Source organism: Cardiocondyla obscurior, linkage group LG07 (assembly GCF_019399895.1).
Source record: "Cardiocondyla obscurior isolate alpha-2009 linkage group LG07, Cobs3.1, whole genome shotgun sequence".
In the NCBI taxonomy this organism is placed as follows: domain Eukaryota; kingdom Metazoa; phylum Arthropoda; class Insecta; order Hymenoptera; family Formicidae; genus Cardiocondyla; species Cardiocondyla obscurior.
This window is the reverse complement of record NC_091870.1, coordinates 5,335,331-5,355,777: the sequence shown is the minus strand read 5'-3', so window position 1 is coordinate 5,355,777 and position 20,447 is coordinate 5,335,331. Positions and strand designations below refer to the sequence as shown.

Genomic DNA, 20,447 nt, shown 5'->3' with positions numbered 1-20,447 from the left:
TCTTTAGAATTAAGGATTTGAATGACTGTGATGCTCTAAAATAGAGACCTCGCTCTTTTTTATTCTTTTTTTTTATCTTCTTATCATTATCTTTTTCTTTTCTTTTCTTTTCTTTAAAGAGGAAAGAACATTCCAGTCATTTAAGGCTCAAAAACTTCCTATTAAGCGTTAGTATTAAGAAAATATTTTAAATGTAATGCAACTTCGAAACAAATCCCAAGCCGCACACATATATATATACATATACCGGACGCTTCCGAATGTATTCCAGAACTTATAAAACGCATGGGCTCATCAAGCTCGCCAGCTCATTATGTTTGTACTTAAGAAGGGGGATGTTACGTCCGGAGGCCTCCACAATATATATATATTTCTTTTTTTTTGGGTTCTTTTCTTTTTCTTATTTTTCTTTTCTTTCATTCAAATTAAAAATTACTTTGGTGTACCGGCGTACCGTTATCACTACCTAGTTACCCAGCACCGGTGATTGTCGCGCGGTCGATACATCGTGATGTATCAATCAATGTACCGATCGACCGCCCGACACATCACCCGGTGTTCACGCTCTCGTTCATGCCCTCGATCACGCCCGCGTACACGTGAACATCACGTACGTAAATCATCGCCTAATTGTAATTTTACAATTAACGAGAGCGGCGATAATTTGGGCGCCATACAAAAAAGCCAGGCATGAAAAGGTTTAAAGAAAACTTGAAAACATCAATTAAATAATTAAATTCAACAACAAAACAAATAAAAGAAAAGAAAACAATGCCGTACGCCTTTTTAAATAAACAAAATACTAATGAAATAAAAAGCAGTGCGTCCGGATATTCTAAAGAAACGATTACGTAAACTAAAAGCCCGAGAACAACGTAAATTTAACAATCAAATAAGAAAATTAAATTTGAATATACCCGCAATGCGGAAGTAAAACTAGATATAAAAAAAACAAGGTTCTTATTTGACGGTTAAATAAAATAATTAGGCGCGAGCGATCCACACCAGCGAAATCACGACCATATAAAAAGGACGGGAAAATTATCGAAGTTGCAAAATTAAATGTTTAAACTGTTGGAAAATCGAAATCTTTCACAAAGGAATTTCGCGGGGCAAAAGGAGAATCCTTACTCCCCTCGCCCTCGGAGCCTAACATCTATTCATATAAAAGCCGCGAATTTTCGGACCTAGTATCGTATTATCGTCTCAGCAATCACCGACGGTGAGGAGCACTAGGAAGCGCGAGAACCAAGGTTGTACGGACGAAGAAATAAAAGCCAGCTAAAGTACAACGCTCTCATCGTTTGAATTCACAACCTTAAGGGCTTAAGCGCGCTTCTCCAAAGCGATCGCGCCTCACTATCCCTTCCTTCACTCAGAGCCACGGCGCTGCCCCAGTAGCGATCGCCGCCTCGCTTCCTTCACCCTGAGCCACGGCGCGCTGCCCCAAGTAGCGATCGCCGCCTCGCTTCCTTCACCCTGAGCCACGGCGCGCTGCCCCGAGTAGCGATCGCCGCCTCGCTTCCTTCACCCTGAGCCACGGCGCGCTGCCCCGAGTAGCGATCGCCGCCTCGCTTCCTTCACCCTGAGCCACGGCGCGCTGCCCCGAGTAGCGATCGCCGCCTCGCTTCCTTCACCCTGAGCCACGGCGCGCTGCCCCGAGTAGCGATCGCCGCCTCACTTCCTTCACCCTCAGCCACGGCGCGCTGCCTCGAGTAGCGATCGCCGCCTCGCTTCCTTCACTCCGAAAATTCAACGCGCTGCCCCAAGCAGCGATTATCGCCTCTAATTAAACCTATCGATCCTTGGTTGCGCGCTGGGCCACTTAAGAGTAGCGTAGCAACAAAATTTAACAACCTTCTAATTTTTAGATGAATAACAAATCAATCACGGGATACAACGTCCAATGGACTCCCTACCAACTTACGACCCCTGCCCCATCTCTCTTTAAATCAACCGTAAGCAATAAGAAAAAGGGAAATCTCTGGGCATGGGTGTACAAATTACCTATTGAAACGCAGGCAAAAATACGAAAACAGATCAACGACGTGCTAAATAATTAATTAAAATCCTATTCACAAAAGAAGGCATTTACTTCATTTCTACATTTCATTATAGACATATAAAAGGAGACATAGGGGCCGGAGATCTTGCCGTGCGGGGCGACGAGAAAAGACGCGGCAACTTTTGCGTAACTTCAAGACACCGGGGGTGTTTAATCCGGCCGTCTTCCCAATAGGGCCCACGCCGGCTCCCGCAGGATACAAAACACCACCACGGGATACAAATACAACACCGCCAGCGGTCACTCCTCCGCGACCCCCTCCCGCGCAACTATCGAAAGTTTTTCCTCCGCGACCCTCCGCACCGTCATTACCGCGGATAACGCAAGTAGAAGACTTCAAACCGCGCATTCGCATCGTCAAACTCGCGCCTGTTCAGCCTATTCCCCAGGCTCCCAAAACCGGGACGCCTGTAGGCACCATTGTACAAAGGAGCAGCCAGCAAATTAACGAGAAATGGAACTGGCTCGTGAAAATTTAAAATAAATCATTAAAATTAATTCATTCACACATATTTTTCTTTAGAACTTCCCTCTCATTACTCATTAACTCCTAAACGCGAAAGAAAAACAATTTCGGACGTAACAATATTATGTACAAATGACATACATGAATTTATGTCCATCCATGAATATTTATTTTATATATGTATAATGTCCTGTATATACTATGTACTTAATGGATCAAGAATGGATATCCGTAGAATATCTTGTGCTATTTGGGAAGGGACTTCTTTTAAAAAGTCTGGTAAATTTTCTTGAAGTAATTTCAAATATGACGGGCTCCTCAGTGTTGCCGGCAGAATAACTGGGCCCAGTATTTTGGTACCCATAATACCAGCCCAGATATTTAATTTCCAGCGTACTTGGAAATTGCTTGTGCGCGTTGCATGTGGATTCTCGTTGTCCCACACATGCATATTATGCGAATTGAAAATTTTTTTTCGAGTATATAGCGATTCATCACTAAATATTACACGAGAAGGAAATTCTGGATCGTGTTCTGCTCTTCGTAAAAATTCTTCGCAAAATGTTCTTCTTTTAATAAAATTTTCTTGTTGCAAGTGCTGCACACGAGTATAATGATAGGCGTGCAGCTTTTCCTCTTTTAAAATTCGTTGTACCGACGAGTACGACAATTCTTCTTGTCGAGCAATATTGCGAATGCTTATTTCCGGTTCTTGCTCTACTGCGCGCAGAACCCGATCGACGTTGCGTACATTTCTGGCATCTCGATGTCTGCCAGTGTCCCTCTTTACTGGCAAGACACTTCCAGTTTCGTGCAAACGTGTAGCCGCATCGAGTATAATTCGAGGACAAGGATGTCTTCTTCGGTTTGGATACAGTTCTGCGTATCTCCTTGCAGCAACATAATATTGCCCATGGTACTCGCCGAGTACCATAAGCATGTCATAATATTCTTGATTCGTGTATGCAGCCATCTTTTCAGCTTCTATGCTCGAAATCAGTCAGAAAGGATTGATTGACAGTCTCATCGTCTCTCGATATTTATGCAAATTTTGCGGGGGCCGACGCCCCCCACTGCGTCTTCAAGCGCAAATCAAAACCTCCGCGTAACGTACCCTGTGACGTCCCAGTGTTCGAAGTGGTTTCGAGACTTGGTTCGACCATGTAATGATGAATAATAATAATTAAAGGGTTCTTCTGCGGTTAAAAAGGCTAAAACTCCAAGATAAAGGTCACTTAATAATTCACTGTAGAGAAGTTGACAATTTGTTCCCAGAGTAGATTTATTACTGAATACAGATTTTTACAACGTTTTAATATGAATAGTAAAGTCGATCTTATGGTTTAACGAATTTACAATATGCGTATTTCTATTTGTATCTCTCTATGTCTCTTGCCAAATTATAATATGATACAATGAACAATCTTTCTATTTGAGATCTTCTGAGACTATCTAAAAGCTGAGAGCTTACACTTAAGAACTTTCTGATTTTACGAGAGAATTTACGAGACCGGTTCAGAGCTTTTACTAGAGAGCGAGAGCGAAAAAGTTAGCTTGTGGCTTTCTGAACTGCTTATATATTATTTTAGAACAATGGAAAAGAGTAGTTTCGACTTTGTCAATCTTTATTTGGTTACAGAGTTTTAGATTGGTCCACGTTGGTTCAACCTTGGTTCCTTATATGGTAACGAATTTTGCTATTGGCTTGTAAGGCTGGCCTTGGTTCAAGAAGACGTTTCAACATGACTCAGAGCCATGACTCAGAAAGTAAGCTCTGTTTTTCTATTATTTTATCTGATGGCCTTTAAACATACTTTACATAAATTATCTAAGAAATGTCTTAGAGTATGTTTAAAGTATTAACAAATTCAGTTTTAAATCTCTCCCTTTTTTCCTAATACTAACAATATATTTTATATACATATATATATATATATACAGGGTGTCCCAAACAATGTGTCACTCCCAAAAACTATGGGTAGAAAATTGAAATCTAAGACGAAAAGTCAAATGTAATTTTTAAAAATTCTCAATAGTTTTCGAGAAAAAAATTAAAATATATAAAATGTATAGACGTAAGAGTGACAAGGAAGCTGCGCGTGAGTGAGCGCGACAGGCGAATGACTAGAAATGGCACCGTCGTTTGTCGCGCTCATTCACGAGCAGCTTCCTTGTCACTCTTACGTCTATACATTTTACATATTTTAATTTTTTTCTCGAAAACTATTGAGAATTTTAAAAATTGCTTTCGTCTTAGATTTCAATTTTCTACCCATATTGTTTGGGACACTGTATATATATATATATATATATATATATATATATATATATATATATATATATATATATATATATATATATATATATATATATATATACTTTTGTAATCGACACGTATTATTTTTTAATCGCTTCTATTCCATTCTTTATTTTATTATAATTGCGAAGCGTGAGTCCACCGCGTGAATTCGCCTCGTTTGTATGCAACGTACGTATCTGAGTGAGAGAGAAATAAGATAAGAAGGAGGAGCGATTAGCCGAGGGTGTGTGTGCAGCGTCACCCGCATTCGAATCGTATGAGCGTGTAAAAGAATTGTTGATAAACGATAAGCGGCGCGAACGGATGCGAGCGAGTCGTAGTCGATGGTGATGAACGCGTGAACGAGAGCGAGCGAGTGAGAACGATAGGCGGCGCGAACGGGTGCGAGCGAAAGGGAACAAAAAGCGCGCGATACTTTGCGATCCGCCGCCGCCCCGCCGCTCGCCGCCGACGCCGCGACTAAAACTCGAGCGGTCACCCCCATCATTCTCCCCTCCTTTTACCTCCTTTGAAAAAATCACAACCCTTCGAAATTCGCGATGCCGCATAAAAATACCGCGGCGCCATAACACGCTTATCTATTTAAAAAATATCAAATTTCATAATTTTTATGTTATTGTTATTTTTATAAACAATTTGTTCCGAGAATCGCCTACAAAAGGGCGATTCATGGAAAAACACCCCTTCCCGCGTGACGTCATTACTACCCCTCACTTCAGGTCACACGGACACACTAACACATAGTGGTCCAGAACCGGCCTATATACATTTACTTGTGTAGCTGTTGTTTTTGTGGGGTATAGTTTTACAAACTTCGTGAACGCATCTATTACGACTAATAAGTATCGCTTAATTAATCTATTCTTGTCTATCGGTCCGTAATGATCTATATGGTATACTTCAAACGAGACCTTGCCCTTGAGGACGCAGTGTAAATAACCTTTCTTTTTTCCTTGCTGAGGAGAGTAGGAGATACATTTTAGGCAATTTGCAACGTATTCTTTAACTTTCCTTTTCAATTCTGGAAACCAATAATATTGTCGTATGTTTTTTCTAGTGCCAAGTATCCTATTTGATCATGATATTTTTGAAGTACATGATTTTCCATATTACAAGGAACGTAAAATAACAGATTTTTATTGTATTTTCGAAAAACAACTCCGTTTCGCATCTCATAATACGGATCCTCTGATTTGGAAAGTATTTCTTTTAACTCGCTTAATTTTGCGTCTTGATTTTGACTGAGGGCAAAGTTGAGTTCGAATGTATTATCTTCTACCGTTAATATTTCGCTCGAAAGTATTGAGAGCATATACGTGTCCCATTTTCACACCGGGCCGGTGCTTCGTAACGTAATCGTATTCAAGTAATTCTATCATCCATCTACTTATACGCGGCGAAATTTCTTTTTTCTTAAAAGCTAGTGTTATTGCGTTACAATCGGTATTTATTTTAAATTTTATTCCGCGTAAATAAATCTTAAATTTACGCAACGCATATATAATATTGTTACGCCCGGTATACGGAGCGGCTTGAAGCTGCCGGCTCGCTCCGAGGTTTCGGTTCCCCGTTGCCAGGGGAACGAAGATTGTTGTCTTATGTTAATTGACAGTTCTGCCCGTGACTTCGTTCGGTGTGGATGTCACTTTGTATTCCCGGTTATTGCTTGTATTAAGGGTCCAGTAGGGTGACAGTAACAGCCTCTGGCGGCCGTTCGTGAACTACGAAATCGTATTTTCCATTTTTTGGCTAAAATACGGAATAAATATTAATAAATCAATGATATTCGTAATCAGGAGGATTAATTACAGGGTGCTACAGAGCGATTTTCTAAGATTTCCGTCAAAATAAAATTTTTCATAAAAGTGGTGAGAGGTGCATCTAGTAGAGAACACAGGTGCAGTCAGCCGCAAGCGATATATCATTTATTATTAATTTTTGACGGCCTAATTGCAAAATCCGGCTCTGTAGCACCCTGTAGAATTATGTTACGATTAAATCGAGACCAAGATCACGGGAAAATTCATCTTCTTCGAGGCAGAAAATGGAAAATACGGATGGTGCTAAGAAACATTATCTAGGGATATTTTCTTAGTGACATACAGGTGGTTAGACAAGGACAGATTGATTATTATTCCGTCTTCGTCTTGGTTGTAGCCCGTGTAACTCAGTGACGTATATATACTTTAGCGCGGAATATTTTAGTTACGGCTTTACTAAATTAATTTTGCCAGGTCATATTGATTTAATTTTACAACTAATTAATTAATTTTTTTTTATTTAATAAATGTTTACAATATTAATTTTTTTATTAATATTTTCTTTTTTCCATCCTCTTCCTCTTCCTCCTCTCCCTCTCTGCACCCATCCTGGTGCCGGTACCCAGGATACCGGTGCTGGTGCTGGAATCGGTGCCGGTGCTGGTGCTGGTATCGGTGCTGGTATCGGTGCTGGAATCGGTGCTGGAATCGGTGCTGGAATCGGTGCTGGAATCGGCGCCGGCGCCGGCGCCGGCAGAGCTTCTACAGAAGCACGTCGCCTGTCACGGCGACGTGCCCTGTACCGCCGGCGCCGTTCTGTTCTGAAGTTCTGAAAAAACGTATTTATATTATATGAACATATAATAATATACATTTTACAATTATAATTACCGATTGCGGCTGCGGCTGGCGTACAACTATGTACGTGTACCCGGAGGGCACGTTCCCCGGGTACGAAGAAACAGCCATGAAATTAGCCACCGGTGCCGGCGCCGGCGGTGCTGAGGGTAGAGGCGGTGGCGGTGGTAGCAGCGGCGGTAGCGGTGCTGGTGCTGGCGCCGGCGGTGCCGAGGGTGGCAGCGGTGGTAGCGGTGGCGGCAATGCCGAGGGTGGCAGCGGTGGTAGCGGTGGCGGCGATGCCGAGGGTGGCGGCAGTGCCGAGGGTAGCAGCGGTGGTAGCGGTGGCGGCGGCCCCGGGTACGGCGGCACTGGAATCGCTAATAATAAATAAAAATAAATTAAAATACATATATGCATATATATGACAATATAAAAAAATGTTGAGGTTACTTACCTCTTCTCTCTTCTGCCATTATTCTTTTACTGAATAGATGACAAGAAGAGCTTGGGTGGAGGTGTCATGTGATAGATAACGCAAAGACAATACAAGCGCGTAACCAATAAAATCACTGCCCTATTATTTAGGGAACCAATAGCGGAATTTCACGGGTTTAGCAAGACATCAATGCGTGTAATACACACCGTGTATATCACCTCAGTTCTGTATTAGCAGTATTACATTGAGTATTGCGAAAGGTGTTGTTGTGAATATATAGTTGTGAATATATTGTATAATTATATAATATACAACTATATTTGCTTATATATTTTGGCATAAACGGGGTATTATTCGGGATAGCTCATTATGCCGAAGATTATGAAGAAGAAGTGTGTGATGGCGAAACGGGTATCTCTTTTACGAAGAATGCGCCACGTTCGACAGGATAAAATAAACAAGAAACAAGAAATCGAGAATTCCGAGGATAGAAGTGAATTCTCGGTGTCAGACGTTCCAGGTACGTCAAATGAATTAAATAACGAGGATAGGCGCGAATTCTCGGTATTAGACGTTCCAGTAACGTCAAAAGAATTAAACGCGTGCGAAAATGACGTAAACATTATTAATGATTTAGTGACATCGCCATTAGCTGTTTCTACTTGCGAAATAATACATGACAACCAAAAAGGAAATGTCATTGATATTTTCAATGACGATTCCGATGGGTCTGTGTTAGATGTTCGCGAATATTGCATCAATAATATATTTGATGTGGCAAACGAGCCAAATTTAAACGAAAATATGGAAATAGATGATGATACGATGTCATTAGGATCAATTTCTAATGTTTCGTCTGAAAAGATTATTAATAACGCGTGTCAGAATAATGTAAAAAATATAATGATTAATAAAAATGTAGAAAATATAGAAAATTTAGAAAACGTAGAAAATTTAGACAACAGTGAAACTGAAGATATAGAAAATATCGCTCTCCATACAGACGAGAACATCGACGTTGATCGTTTGAATTCTATAGAGATTAATGGACGATGTATCGTTGATTTTGGGTATGTTTTTGCTGAATTGCAAAGACTATCCTGTCACTGGATCAACGAATGTCGTCTTATTGATCTTTGTATAACAAAAATAAAACGTCACGGTCTCAAAACCCAATATTTTGTGGAATGTCGAATGTGTCACTTCAAAGATAGTTTTTGGAGTGAACCGACAAACGACAAAATATTGGACGTCAATAAAGGTGCCGTATGCGGTACCATTTTGACAGGGACTGGTCACACGCAGCTTGAAGAGCTTCTTACTGCTGTGGATGTTCCATGTATGAGTAAGACATCGTATTTAGATTATCACGAACAAATATCTGAAGCCTTTGCCATAGCTGTTGAAGAAGAAATGCGCGTAGCTGGCAAAGAAGAAAAACGTTTAGCAATAGAAAGAGGAGATCTGATTAATGATATTCCGTATATACCTGTGGTAACAGACGGTTCTTGGATGAAAAGATCCTATCGCAGTGGTAGTTATGATTCTCCATCCGGAGCTGCTGTTATTATGGGATATTATACGGGAAAAGTTTTATTTGTCGGAATTAGAAACAAATATTGTGTAGTTTGCGCAAGAGCCGCTAAAGTTAATGAAAAAGTAAAAGCGCACAAATGTTTTAAAAACTGGGGAACTAATCAGAGCTCCACTAGTATGGAAAGCGATATAATTCTAGAAGGTTTCCGAAATAGTATAGAAATGCATGGTCTTATTTATAGCATGTATATTGGCGATGGAGACAGTAATGTCTTAAAAAAATTAAGAGATTTTCCACCATACCCTGACACTATTGTGCAGAAGATTGAATGTACGAATCATCTTCTGCGCAATCTGTGTAATAAAATACGCGAAGCAGGAAGTACTGGTGGTAGGAATATCTCAAAACTTAAAAAAGTAGTAACAAATAGCGTTATGAAAATTCGTAACGCTATTGTAAAGGCTGTTACGTTTCGTCGTAATAGCAAAGGATCCCGAGAGCATAAGCTCTCTGGATTGATAAAAGACTTACAAAATATACCCAGCCATGTATTTGGCGAGCACAAAGATTGCCCTTCTTTAAAATATTTTTGTACGGGAGAGAGAAAAGAAGGTGAAGAAAATCTTGTGCCTCAATTGCACAAGGCTGGATTATATTTAAAAATTGAAATTGCGATGAAACGTATAATCGACAATGCTGATAGTTTGTTACATCAGTTTACTAGTAATTCCGTGGAAAGTTGCAATGGAATTATTAGTAAACTTATTGGTGGAAAACGAATACATTTTGCTAAAAAAGGTTCATATGAAACCCGCGTAAAAGCATCAACTATTCAATTTAATACCTCAAAAGCTATGACCTCTGCTTGTCACGCAATGGGTAAAGAACCACCTTCACAAATTCAAAAAGTAGAAGAAAAAAAAATTGTTGATAAAAAGAACTATCAGCAACGTGTGCAAGTAGCTAAAAATTTAGGTAAATCTGTTCGTACATCAAAATATAATTTAAAAATGTCTTCTTTAGATAAAGATTATGGTCCTAATGTGGAACGACCAGATTTAGAACTCGAGATGTACGAACAGTTAAAATATAATCATAATAAAATGCTGTTAGATCAGCAACAAAATCGCATTGTATTGGAATGTGCTACACGGGGTCAGCATGAAAACCCGGAGTGGCATATCATACGGCGAAATTTACTTACTGCTTCAAACTTTGGAAAAGTTTGTAGCAGAAGAGAAACCACTTCGTGCAAAAATCTTGTTAAAGCAATTCTTTATTCTTCTCAATTAACGAATGCGGCTATTGAGTGGGGTAAAGAAAAAGAGATTATTGCACGAAGGGAATTGCAAATGGAGTTGGGAATAGATATTAATGATTGCGGAATATTTATTGATGAAAATATTCCGTATCTTGCCGCTACGCCTGACGGAGTTATTGGAGACGATACAATTGTTGAAATTAAATGTCCATATGCGGCACGGCAAATGTCTCCCTCCGATGCAATTTTAAATAGAGTGTCAGGTCTTGATAAAGTATTTGACAAAAATAATAGTAATGAAATGAATAAAAGACACGCGTACTTCTTCCAAGTACAGGGACAGCTTCACATAACGCAAAGAAACTGTTGTATCTTTGCTGTGTGGACACCCTGGGGATTGAAGTACGTGTTTGTCGAGCGTGATGACATTTTTTGGAATACTAAAATGTTACCACTGCTGACAAAATTTTATGAGGACTGCTTGGTTCCCGAAATAGTAGACAGTAGAACGGCAAGAAATATGCCGATTCGGGAACCGCAGTACATTATACAAGCACAGAAAGCGATTCAGAAGAAAAAGAATGTTTAAGTAAAATTTAATAAATCTTTAAAATCAATATTATAAATTTTTTTAAATTTTTATAATTATTTGATACATTGTAATGACATTCTGAAATTTTTGAGTCGCTTGGGAAGAGGAGGTGGGAAAACATTGCTTATCACTACATTGCTATTTAAACATTAATGTGCAATTAAAAATTTTATTAATACTAAGTTTCCTTTTTATTGGAATACTTAAGAAAATAATGCATTTTAAAGTTGAAAAAGTTGATCGCAATTTAAACTGAGCTAGTGGTTGTGTCGCAAAGTATTAAAATAAAATTATACTTTAAAATGCATTATTTTTTTTTTAATATGCAATGTAGTAATAAGCAAATAAAATAATACAAAAATATTCATTACAACAAACAATTAGAACAAAACAACAAGAAATATAATTAGTACTTTCCATTATATATGGTTGAAGTCCTTTGCGATGCGATCACTTAACTTAGTTTAAATTGCGATCCAGTCGAATTTATTATTCGTGCTGTAATTACTAAACAATTTGTGATATTATAAATTATTAATGTGTTTTTTCTGTTTCAGATTTTGAAAGAAAATAGCTTTACTTTTCCAGTTGGTAAAATACATTATTATGTCTGCAAAAATATATAGTTTTTTATTATTGCAGACAGATTCATTATTTTGGAGAGAAAAAAAAATGGAGGAAGCCGACTGATATGTCTAAAGGACAGGGGAGAATTGGTAAGCTCCGGTATATATACATACTGATTCAGAAGCCACACCCAGAGGCGTGGTAAAGAGAGCTCTATAAGCTATACCTTTTTATATTTTAGGTGTGTTTTCCAAATATTGAACGTCATTGAATTAAGAACGGAGAAAGAGACATTAGATAATAGCTAATAGCTTATCAGGTATTTGTCTTCTTTCAGCTACAGATATTTTACGTATATTGTACAAAAAGCCAATTAAAAAAACATTACATTGATAATATTAAAACTTTCTTTATAGAACTAATAATATGTCTATTTTATATATATACAGGGTGTCTCATACCTCATGACGCACCCTGAAGAAATAGGTAGATCTAATTATTAGGAACAAGAAAGTCCCATGCCATTTTTTAATTTGGGCGTTCATTTACGAGATATTAACAATTATATTCGACCGAGAGTGAGACGATGCGACGACGCGCGAGCGAGACGATGCGGCGATACGCGAGCGAGACGATGCGACGACGCGCGGGCGAAACGATGCGGCGATACGCGAGCGAGACGATGCGACGACGCGCGGGCGAAACGATGCGGCGATACGCGAGCGAGACGATGCGACGACGCGCGAGCGATCGTCGCATCGTCTCACTCTCGGTCGAATATAATTGTTAATATCTCGAAAATAAACGCCCAAATTAAAAAATGGCATGGGACTTTCTTGTTCCTAATAATTGGATCTACCTATTTCTTCAGGGTGCGTCATGAAGTATGAGACACCCTGTATATATATATATATATATATATATATATATATATATATATATATATACAAATGTACATTAAATCGCATTGATAATTTTTCAGATTATGAAATGGCTTAATTACACATGACGACAACGACGACGATAACGTTTCGGCTGCGCGATAATTGTTCAAGCGACAAGACGTCGAAGAGAATTATAATCGGAGACATCTATTTGTTAATTAATAAAAACGTTAATATTGGAGAATTGTTTGAACGATTTTTTTACAAAAAAATCACTTATTGGATTCGATCTCTGGACGATGCCTTGATGTTTAAAAAAAAAATTATAAAAATTGGATACTCGGTTTCGGAGATATCCATTTGTTAATTAAGAAAAATGATAATATTAGAGAAAAGATTGTACTATGTTACTCACGGCACCCTCCGGCAACCGAATCTAATGAGAAACTTTTTTGCAAAAAAAATTGTTTAAACAATTTTGCAACAAAATCACTCATCGGATTCGATCTTTGGACGATGCCTTGATATTGTAAAAAAAATTATAAAAATCGGATACTCGGTCTCGGAGATATCCATTTGTTAATTAAGAAAAATGATAATATTAGAGAAAAGATTGTACTATGTTACTCATGGCATCCTCTGGCAACCGAATCCGATGAGTGACTTTTTTGCAAAAAAATTGTTTAAACAATTGAAATGACTTTCTTTAAACTTTTAAACAAAATAATTGTTATCCCGAATCGATAGCAACAACCGTTACCTAATGAAAAGCATTTACATAAAAAATATCAATTTGTTAACTTAGGAAATATAAAAATCTAAGGAAATATAAATTTAAAATATAAATTTAATATTTTTTAAAACAATTTTTTAACAACAAATTAAGAACAAAAATATACGTTTTAATATATAAAATATTAATTATATATATATATATATTGTTAATTTTATACAAATTTATATAAATTAAGTTTTATTATATAACATATTATATAAAATTAAATTTAAAAAAAGAGAATTTTTTATTTTTAATAATAGAATTTTTAGTTTTACATTTACTATTAAAGTTTACTAACAATTTTTTATTACAAAATTGCAACGATTGTTTATTTTTATTCTAAATATATAATATAAATATAAAATTTACAACAAATAAGTACCCCATTTATTTTGCGACGCTACTGCTTTCTGGCCGCGAGAGGCCAGAAAGACTTTTCAGACGATAGCTCGGCTAAAGCGCCCTGTTGGAAGAACAAAGAGAAAAGTGTTGCATCCATCCTTTTCTGTCCTTCCTCTCTTGCGGTGCGTCCACGAAATCGGGGCAATCGTATGAGTACGTATACAAACGTAAACCCACACAACGTAGTCAGTATTATATTTCTCAATGTGGTAACCCTGAAGTCGGAGTTTCTCATTGTGGCCGCGTGAGGCCCCCAACATCAATTCGGAGTTTGGCCGTCACCCTACTTGACCCTTAAAACGTTGCTGTTTTACTTTTCTAAAACGTCTCTTTTCTTTCGCGGAGCCCGAGTGCCGCGAGTGAGAGAGTGTGGAAAGAGTGAGTGAGTAGCGCAAACGCGAAAACGTTCGCTAACCCCGTTCCCGGCGTAACATTTTGGGGGCTCGTCCGGGATGGCTACGCATAGGGCAAAGAGGAGGAGATCCCGTCAGGAGGATCCTGCTTCGTCGGAGGCGGCGGCGTTCGAGTCGCTCCGTCAGGAGATGCGTCAGCTGCGGGTCGAGCAGGAGCAGAGGGAGGAGAGTCTGCGATACGTCTGCGCGATGATACAATCACGAGGATGCAGAGCCGAATCCTGCAGCTAAGTCCCTCCAATAATTTATCGCGCGTCTCCGGTGTTCTTCTGGCGGAGGGGGCGCGAGTTTCGTTCCGGATGTCCCTCCGGTTGAGGGTGACGCGCGTTCCGTGTCCGGGTTGAATTTAAAATTAGATACGTATGACGGTTCCGTTCCATTGCGGGAGTTTTTCTCCCAATTTGATTTGATCGCTCGGGCGAAGCAGTGGGGACAGGAGGCGAGAACTGTTGCCCTTGTTTCTTGCCTTTGGGGCAGAGCGCGTTCGGTTCTCTGTACTTTTCAGGATTCCGAGGGCATGGGCTACGCGGAGCTTAGAGCAAAGCTCGAGTTGTGTTTCGGGGAACCGCGGTCTTCTCAAAATTATTATTCTCTTTTTACAAATCGGAGACAGAAGGAAGGGGAGGATTTTGCTTCTTTTGGGACGGAATTAGAGCGGTTATCTCAGTTAGCTTATCCTGAATGTCCCTATGAAGTACGGGACAAGATCGCTTGTGCACAGTTCATTTCTGCGTTGTTAGATGGTAGGGTTAGGAGAACGCTGCAATTAGAAGGGATCTCTTCATTTAAAAAGGCGATAGAGAGATCGAAAGTGATCAAGACGATTTTCGGGGAATCTTTCGATAGGAGAGCGTCAGGTTTTCAGGGGCGCGCGAGTTCTTTTAGAAATTTTAATTCTTTTCGTTCGGAAAAGTCCAGGGGGACGTTAGAGAAAATGAAGGAAAGGGGGAAAGTTCGGTGAATCCTAGGAAGTATAAAGGGAATAAGTTTTCTCGGGAGACGAAGGGGGGGGCTCGGGGAGAGTGTTGGCTTTGTGGGAAGCCGGGACACTTCCAGAATCAGTGCCCTACCCGTAAGGAAAACTCGGAATAGTCGACCTCTTCGGGGGGTCGGCTATAGGAAAGGGGGCCCCGAGGGAGTTATTTTCCAGAAGAATCGGCTATTCTTCACGCGATTTTTGTTTCGCAGGAAAGATTAATGGTAGGAAATGTAATTTCAGGGTTGACACGGGCTCTGATATTACTATTTTGAGTTCTAGGTTTTTCGGAAAGGGGAATTCAGGTTTACAATCGCTTAGAGAGGGGCTAAGATTTCGATATCCTACAGGGGAAGATGTTTCTATTAGAGGAGAAGCTAAAGTTTCTATGGAGGTAGGGAAATTTGCTTTTGAAATGAGCATGTTTGTAGCGGAGATTTCGGATGATTGTCTTCTCGGGGCGGATTTTCTGAGGAAGGTTGGTTTTTCCAAAATTTTTGATAAAGCTTTTAGTTCTTGTCGGAATTCTTTGAGGGTGGCCAGAATCAAACAGACTTCCGGGGTGAATTCTTCTTTTCCTCAGAAGCTTTTTGAAGAAAGCTTAAAAGAATTAAATGATGAGCAGAAGAATGTAGCTTCTTTATTCTTTAGAGAATTCCAGGGGACATTTTCGGAGGAAATTGTTGCAGGGAATTGCGAATTAGTGAAACATAAGATTGATGTAGCGGACGCTCTTCCGATTAGACAGGTTCCTCGTCGGATTCCTTTTCGAATGAGGGATGAGGTTGATGGAATTATCGAAGATATGAAGAACCGTGGGGTAATTGAGGAGTCGCAAAGTCCTTGGGTTTCTCCAGCAGTTTTAGTCAAAAAGAAGGATGGGACAATTAGATTCTGCGTCGATTATAGGAAAGTTAATGCGGTCACGGTAAAAGATTCTTTTCCTCTTCCGAGGATAGATGATATTCTAGATCGTTTGGCTGGGAATTCCTGGTTTGCTACTCTTGATCTTAAGAGTGGGTATTGGCAAATCAAGATGGATCCAAGAGACAAGGAGAAAACGGCTTTTTCCGTAGGAAAAGGACTTTGGCAATTCACTGTCATGCCTTTTGGTCTCACAAATGCTCCGGCAACTTTTGAACGGTTTATGGAAAGGGTCTTGGAAGAGCTTCTTTCTAAGAGTTGTTTTGTATATTTAGATGATGTAATAGTTTTTGGAAAAAGTTTCGAAGGACTTATGGAGAATCTTAATGAAGTGTTTCTTCGTTTAAGAAAATTCAATTTAAAAATTAATCCAGGGAAGTGTGTTCTTTTCAGTAGGAAAGTTAAGTACTTGGGTCATGTGGTTTCTTCAGAAGGGGTAGCTACTGATCAGGAGAAAGTAGCAGCAGTGATAGATTGGCCAGTTCCTCATACGAAGAAGCGATTGAGAAGCTTCTTAGGTTTTTGCTCATATTATCGGAGATTCGTGAAAGGTTTTTCTTCAATAGCAAAGCCACTTTATTCTTTGACGGGAAATTTGGTAAAATTTTCTTGGACGGATGACTGTCAAAAGGCTTTTGAATCCTTGAAGCGGGCCTTAAGTTCTCCTCCAGTGTTAGCGTTCCCGAAGGAGGAAGGTCAGTTTATTTGAGATACTGACGCTTCTGGAATAGTAATCGGGGCTGTTCTTTCACAGAAGCAAGGAGATGAGAAGAAAGTTATAGCGTATTTCAGTCGGGTTTTATCAAAGTCTGAAAGAAATTATTGTGTTACTCGACGCGAGCTTTTAGCCATCGTTGATGCAGTTAAATCTTTTCGTCATTTTCTTTTAGAAGGGAAATTTTTAATTCGTACGGATCATATTTCTTTAAGGTGGCTTTTGTCTTTTAAGGAACTCGAGGGCCAGTTAGCTCGTTGGGTAGAAAGGTTACAACAATTTCAGTTCGAAATTGCTTACAGGAAGGGGACTTCTCACGGGAATGCCGATGGCTTATCGAGGCGACTTTGTGGAGCGGAAAACTGTCGGTATTGTTTTAAGGTTGAGCAAAAGAGTCTTTCTGAGGGAGGTGAGAATGTGGCTCGAATAGTCTTCCAAGTAGAAGAATTAGATCTTTGGAAAAAGGATCAGCGGGAAGATCCGAGTCTGAATGTTTTAATACAGGCGAAGGAGTCTGGGGAACGTCTTTCCCGTTCGGGATTTTCTTCTTTAGATACAACGGGAAGAGTTCTTAATTCATATTGGGATTCCCTTGTTTTAGAGAACGGAGTTCTTTATAGAAGTGGATAGCTCCGAATTTGAGGAAGGTGCTGTTTCAGTTAGTGGTTCCTCGTAAACGGATTAAAGAGGTTCTGACTGATGCCCATGATTCTCCTTCGGTTGGGCACTCGGTCGGGATCAACAAGACTCTAGATAGAATTCGAAAGCGTTTTTATTGGGTTTCTTGTAAACAAGATGTAGAAGATTGGTGTCGTTCGTGTTCGGTTTGTTGTTCAAAGAAGGGACCTTCCGGCAAAGGAAAATCTCCTTTGCAAATTTACAATGTTGGATCTCCGTTTCAGAGATTACAGATGGACGTTCTTGGTCCTTTTCCTATATCTTCTTCTGGAAATAGGTTTCTTTTGGTAATTGTTGATTGTTTTTCTAAATGAGTGGAAGCATTTCCGGTGAAGAATATTAGGGCAAAAACGGTAGCTGAGGTTTTTGTTAGAGAAATTATTTCGAGATTTGGAGTTCTTGAGGAAATACATACGGATCAGGGACGAAATTTTGAGTCCGGTCTTTTGACAGAGTTGTTGAATCTTTTGGGAGTTAGGAAAACTGGGACTACTGCTTTACATCCACAATCGGATGGGCAGGTGGAGCGACAGCATCGTACAGTTTTGGAATATCTTTCAAAATTTGTTTCAGAAAATCAAAAAGATTGGCATCGTTGTTCGTAAACTTGAGCAGGAGTCCAAGATAGAACAGGAAGCCACGGAAGCCCTCTCCCCTGATTGTCTGGGCGACAATCTTGAGGAGCGGGGGGCAGCGTTACGCCCGGTATACGGAGCGGCTTGAAGCTGCCGGCTCGCTCCGAGGTTTCGGTTCCCCGTTGCCAGGGGAACGAAAAATGTTGTTTTATGTTAATTGACAGTTCTGCCCGTGACTTCGTTCGGTGTGGATGTCACTTTGTATTCCCGGTTATTGCTTGTATTAAAACGTTGTTGTTTTACTTTTCTAAAACGTCTCTTTTTTTTCGCAGAGCCCGAGTGCCGCGAGTGAGAGAGTGTGGAAAGAGTGAGTGAGTAGCTCGAACGCGGAGACGTTCGCTAACCCCGTTCCCGGCGTAACAATATTGAGCATTTCTAGCTCAAAACTATGGTAGCGACTCTCCGCATTCGTAGTTCGTTTTGAGAAGAAGAAAATCGGATGAAATTTCTTATCACTTTCCATTTGCATTAGTACTGCTCCAAATCCAACAGTACTAGCATCGCAATGTAACTCGGTTTTACTTTCCGAGTTATATATAACTAAAACTGGAGCTTGGGTCATTTTTTTTTTATTTCTTCAAAAACTCGCTATGGTATGATCAGCGGCTCCCCACAGGTTTTTCAACATATATTTTATTGATTATTTTCTTACAATTAAGTACAAGTTTATATGTTTGTTATTATTTAGGCGGCGCTCTGATTTAGGTGCCTTTTCAAAATGCTGGAGGCTTACTTGCTTTGCCGGTGTTCTCTGAAGCTTATGTGTGAGGCAGTTAAGGTTACTTGGATGGGTCCCCACTTGTCGTCCCCAGAATATTTGAGCGGGTAGTTTTCTTCTTCTTCGGTTTGCGTAGTCCTGTCCTAAGAGGAAACTTTAGCTTGGTTTCCAGCCTCTTTCGTTGATTGTGCTGCCTGGACTGCTATTTTTTTCCTCTTCGGTTAAAGTTTTCTTAAGAACTCTTCTTCGGTTTGGAGGTGCCAGCGAGGACTTGTGGACCTTCTCCTTCTGGCGTCTTCTTCTCCTAACGCTAACCTTAATAGTCTGGTCTTTTCCGGTAATCGTTCCAAAGGGATAAGATTTTCAAGGTAGTAGGCTGATCCCCTCGTTGAATTTGTTCCTCTTCGGCAGGATCTTAATTCTCCCTTGGAAGTCTTCTATTCGTATGATTCTCGGCTTATTCTCTTTTTCGCTCTCCGGCAAGGATGGCAGGAAGGCTGGTGTGATCACCCTCTTCTGCTTCTTCCCTCTTCTAATTTTCTTATGAGGAATCTTGTTCATGAGTTACGACACTTTCCGTTGGGTGCTTCCGTTGCCAAAGCACACCGCAGCGGTTAATTAAGCTTCCAATAATTTTGCCCTAAAGCTCAGATCGTTGGCGAATTGATCGGTTAACTGGTTCGGTATATGACCAGTTGGCTGTCAATTCTTACTACTAAGAATTGAATTTGCCACCTAGCGACGTCAAGGCAAACTTCTCGTTGACAGATCGCGGTGTCATGGTTGACAGGTTACCTGTAGCAGACAACGCATTATGCTGCTTCACAAAATACGTCGACCGCTACACTCGAAATTCGTCAGGTCCGAATGTAAACGGCACGTTCTTACGTAACAGTGAATACAATTTTACCAAACAACGAGTCGATAAGTTCTTCTATATTTGATAAGAAATAATTATCTCTTAACAGTAACTTATTTAATTCTCTATAGTCAACGTATTATCGTAAGTCTCCCGTCTTTTTTCGTACCAAAACGATAGATGAGGCATATTCTGATTCACTTGGTCGTATAAAGTTTTTTTCTAACAAGGAATCTAATAAAACGCGTAATTTCTTTCTTTCCTTCTGCGTAAGATGGTTTATTTGGCACAAAGTGAAATAGATTATCGTTTTTTAATCTTAACTGAAGTTCCGCGCTGACTCGAGGCTGACTAGGCCTTGTCGGATCTACATATTTAGTAATGAATAACTTCTTTATTTTTTGTTGGTCCGCGGAACTTAACTTTGGATCAATATTTATTTCCGTTTCTTTTTTTTTTCCTCCCCTGTTTCTGCAACGCCAATGCTTAATATTTTTTTAATTACTTGACTTTCTAGTGTTTCTTTATCTGTAGTTCCATTTTCATAAAATTGATTTAATATATTGCGACCAATAATTACAGATGTCTTCATCAATCGCTCGAGCACGATTAGTAATGAGA

At 39.7% G+C, this 20,447-nt stretch overlaps 3 protein-coding genes across 3 annotated transcripts; 2 read left to right on the top strand and 1 right to left on the bottom strand.

The window, feature by feature from the left end:
- Positions 1–6,522: 6,522 nt before the first annotated feature.
- Positions 6,523–7,924, bottom strand: LOC139104329 (uncharacterized). Its single transcript, XM_070659754.1, has 4 exons — positions 7,906–7,924; positions 7,503–7,828; positions 7,216–7,440; positions 6,523–6,600 (listed from the first exon to the last, which is right to left on the bottom strand). Exons 1-4 carry the CDS (start codon positions 7,922–7,924, stop codon positions 6,523–6,525), a joined length of 648 nt encoding a protein of 215 aa, XP_070515855.1.
- LOC139104328 (uncharacterized) lies at positions 7,640–9,599 on the top strand. The gene is made up of 2 exons (XM_070659753.1): positions 7,640–9,546; positions 9,591–9,599. The coding sequence occupies exons 1-2, from the start codon at positions 8,257–8,259 to the stop codon at positions 9,597–9,599; spliced, it is 1,299 nt and encodes a 432-aa protein (XP_070515854.1). The 5' UTR covers positions 7,640–8,256.
- On the top strand, positions 9,494–12,284 carry LOC139103895 (uncharacterized). Its single transcript, XM_070658995.1, has one exon. The coding sequence runs from the start codon at positions 9,601–9,603 to the stop codon at positions 11,272–11,274; it is 1,674 nt and encodes a 557-aa protein (XP_070515096.1). The 5' UTR covers positions 9,494–9,600; the 3' UTR covers positions 11,275–12,284.
- Positions 12,285–20,447: the final 8,163 nt, after the last annotated feature.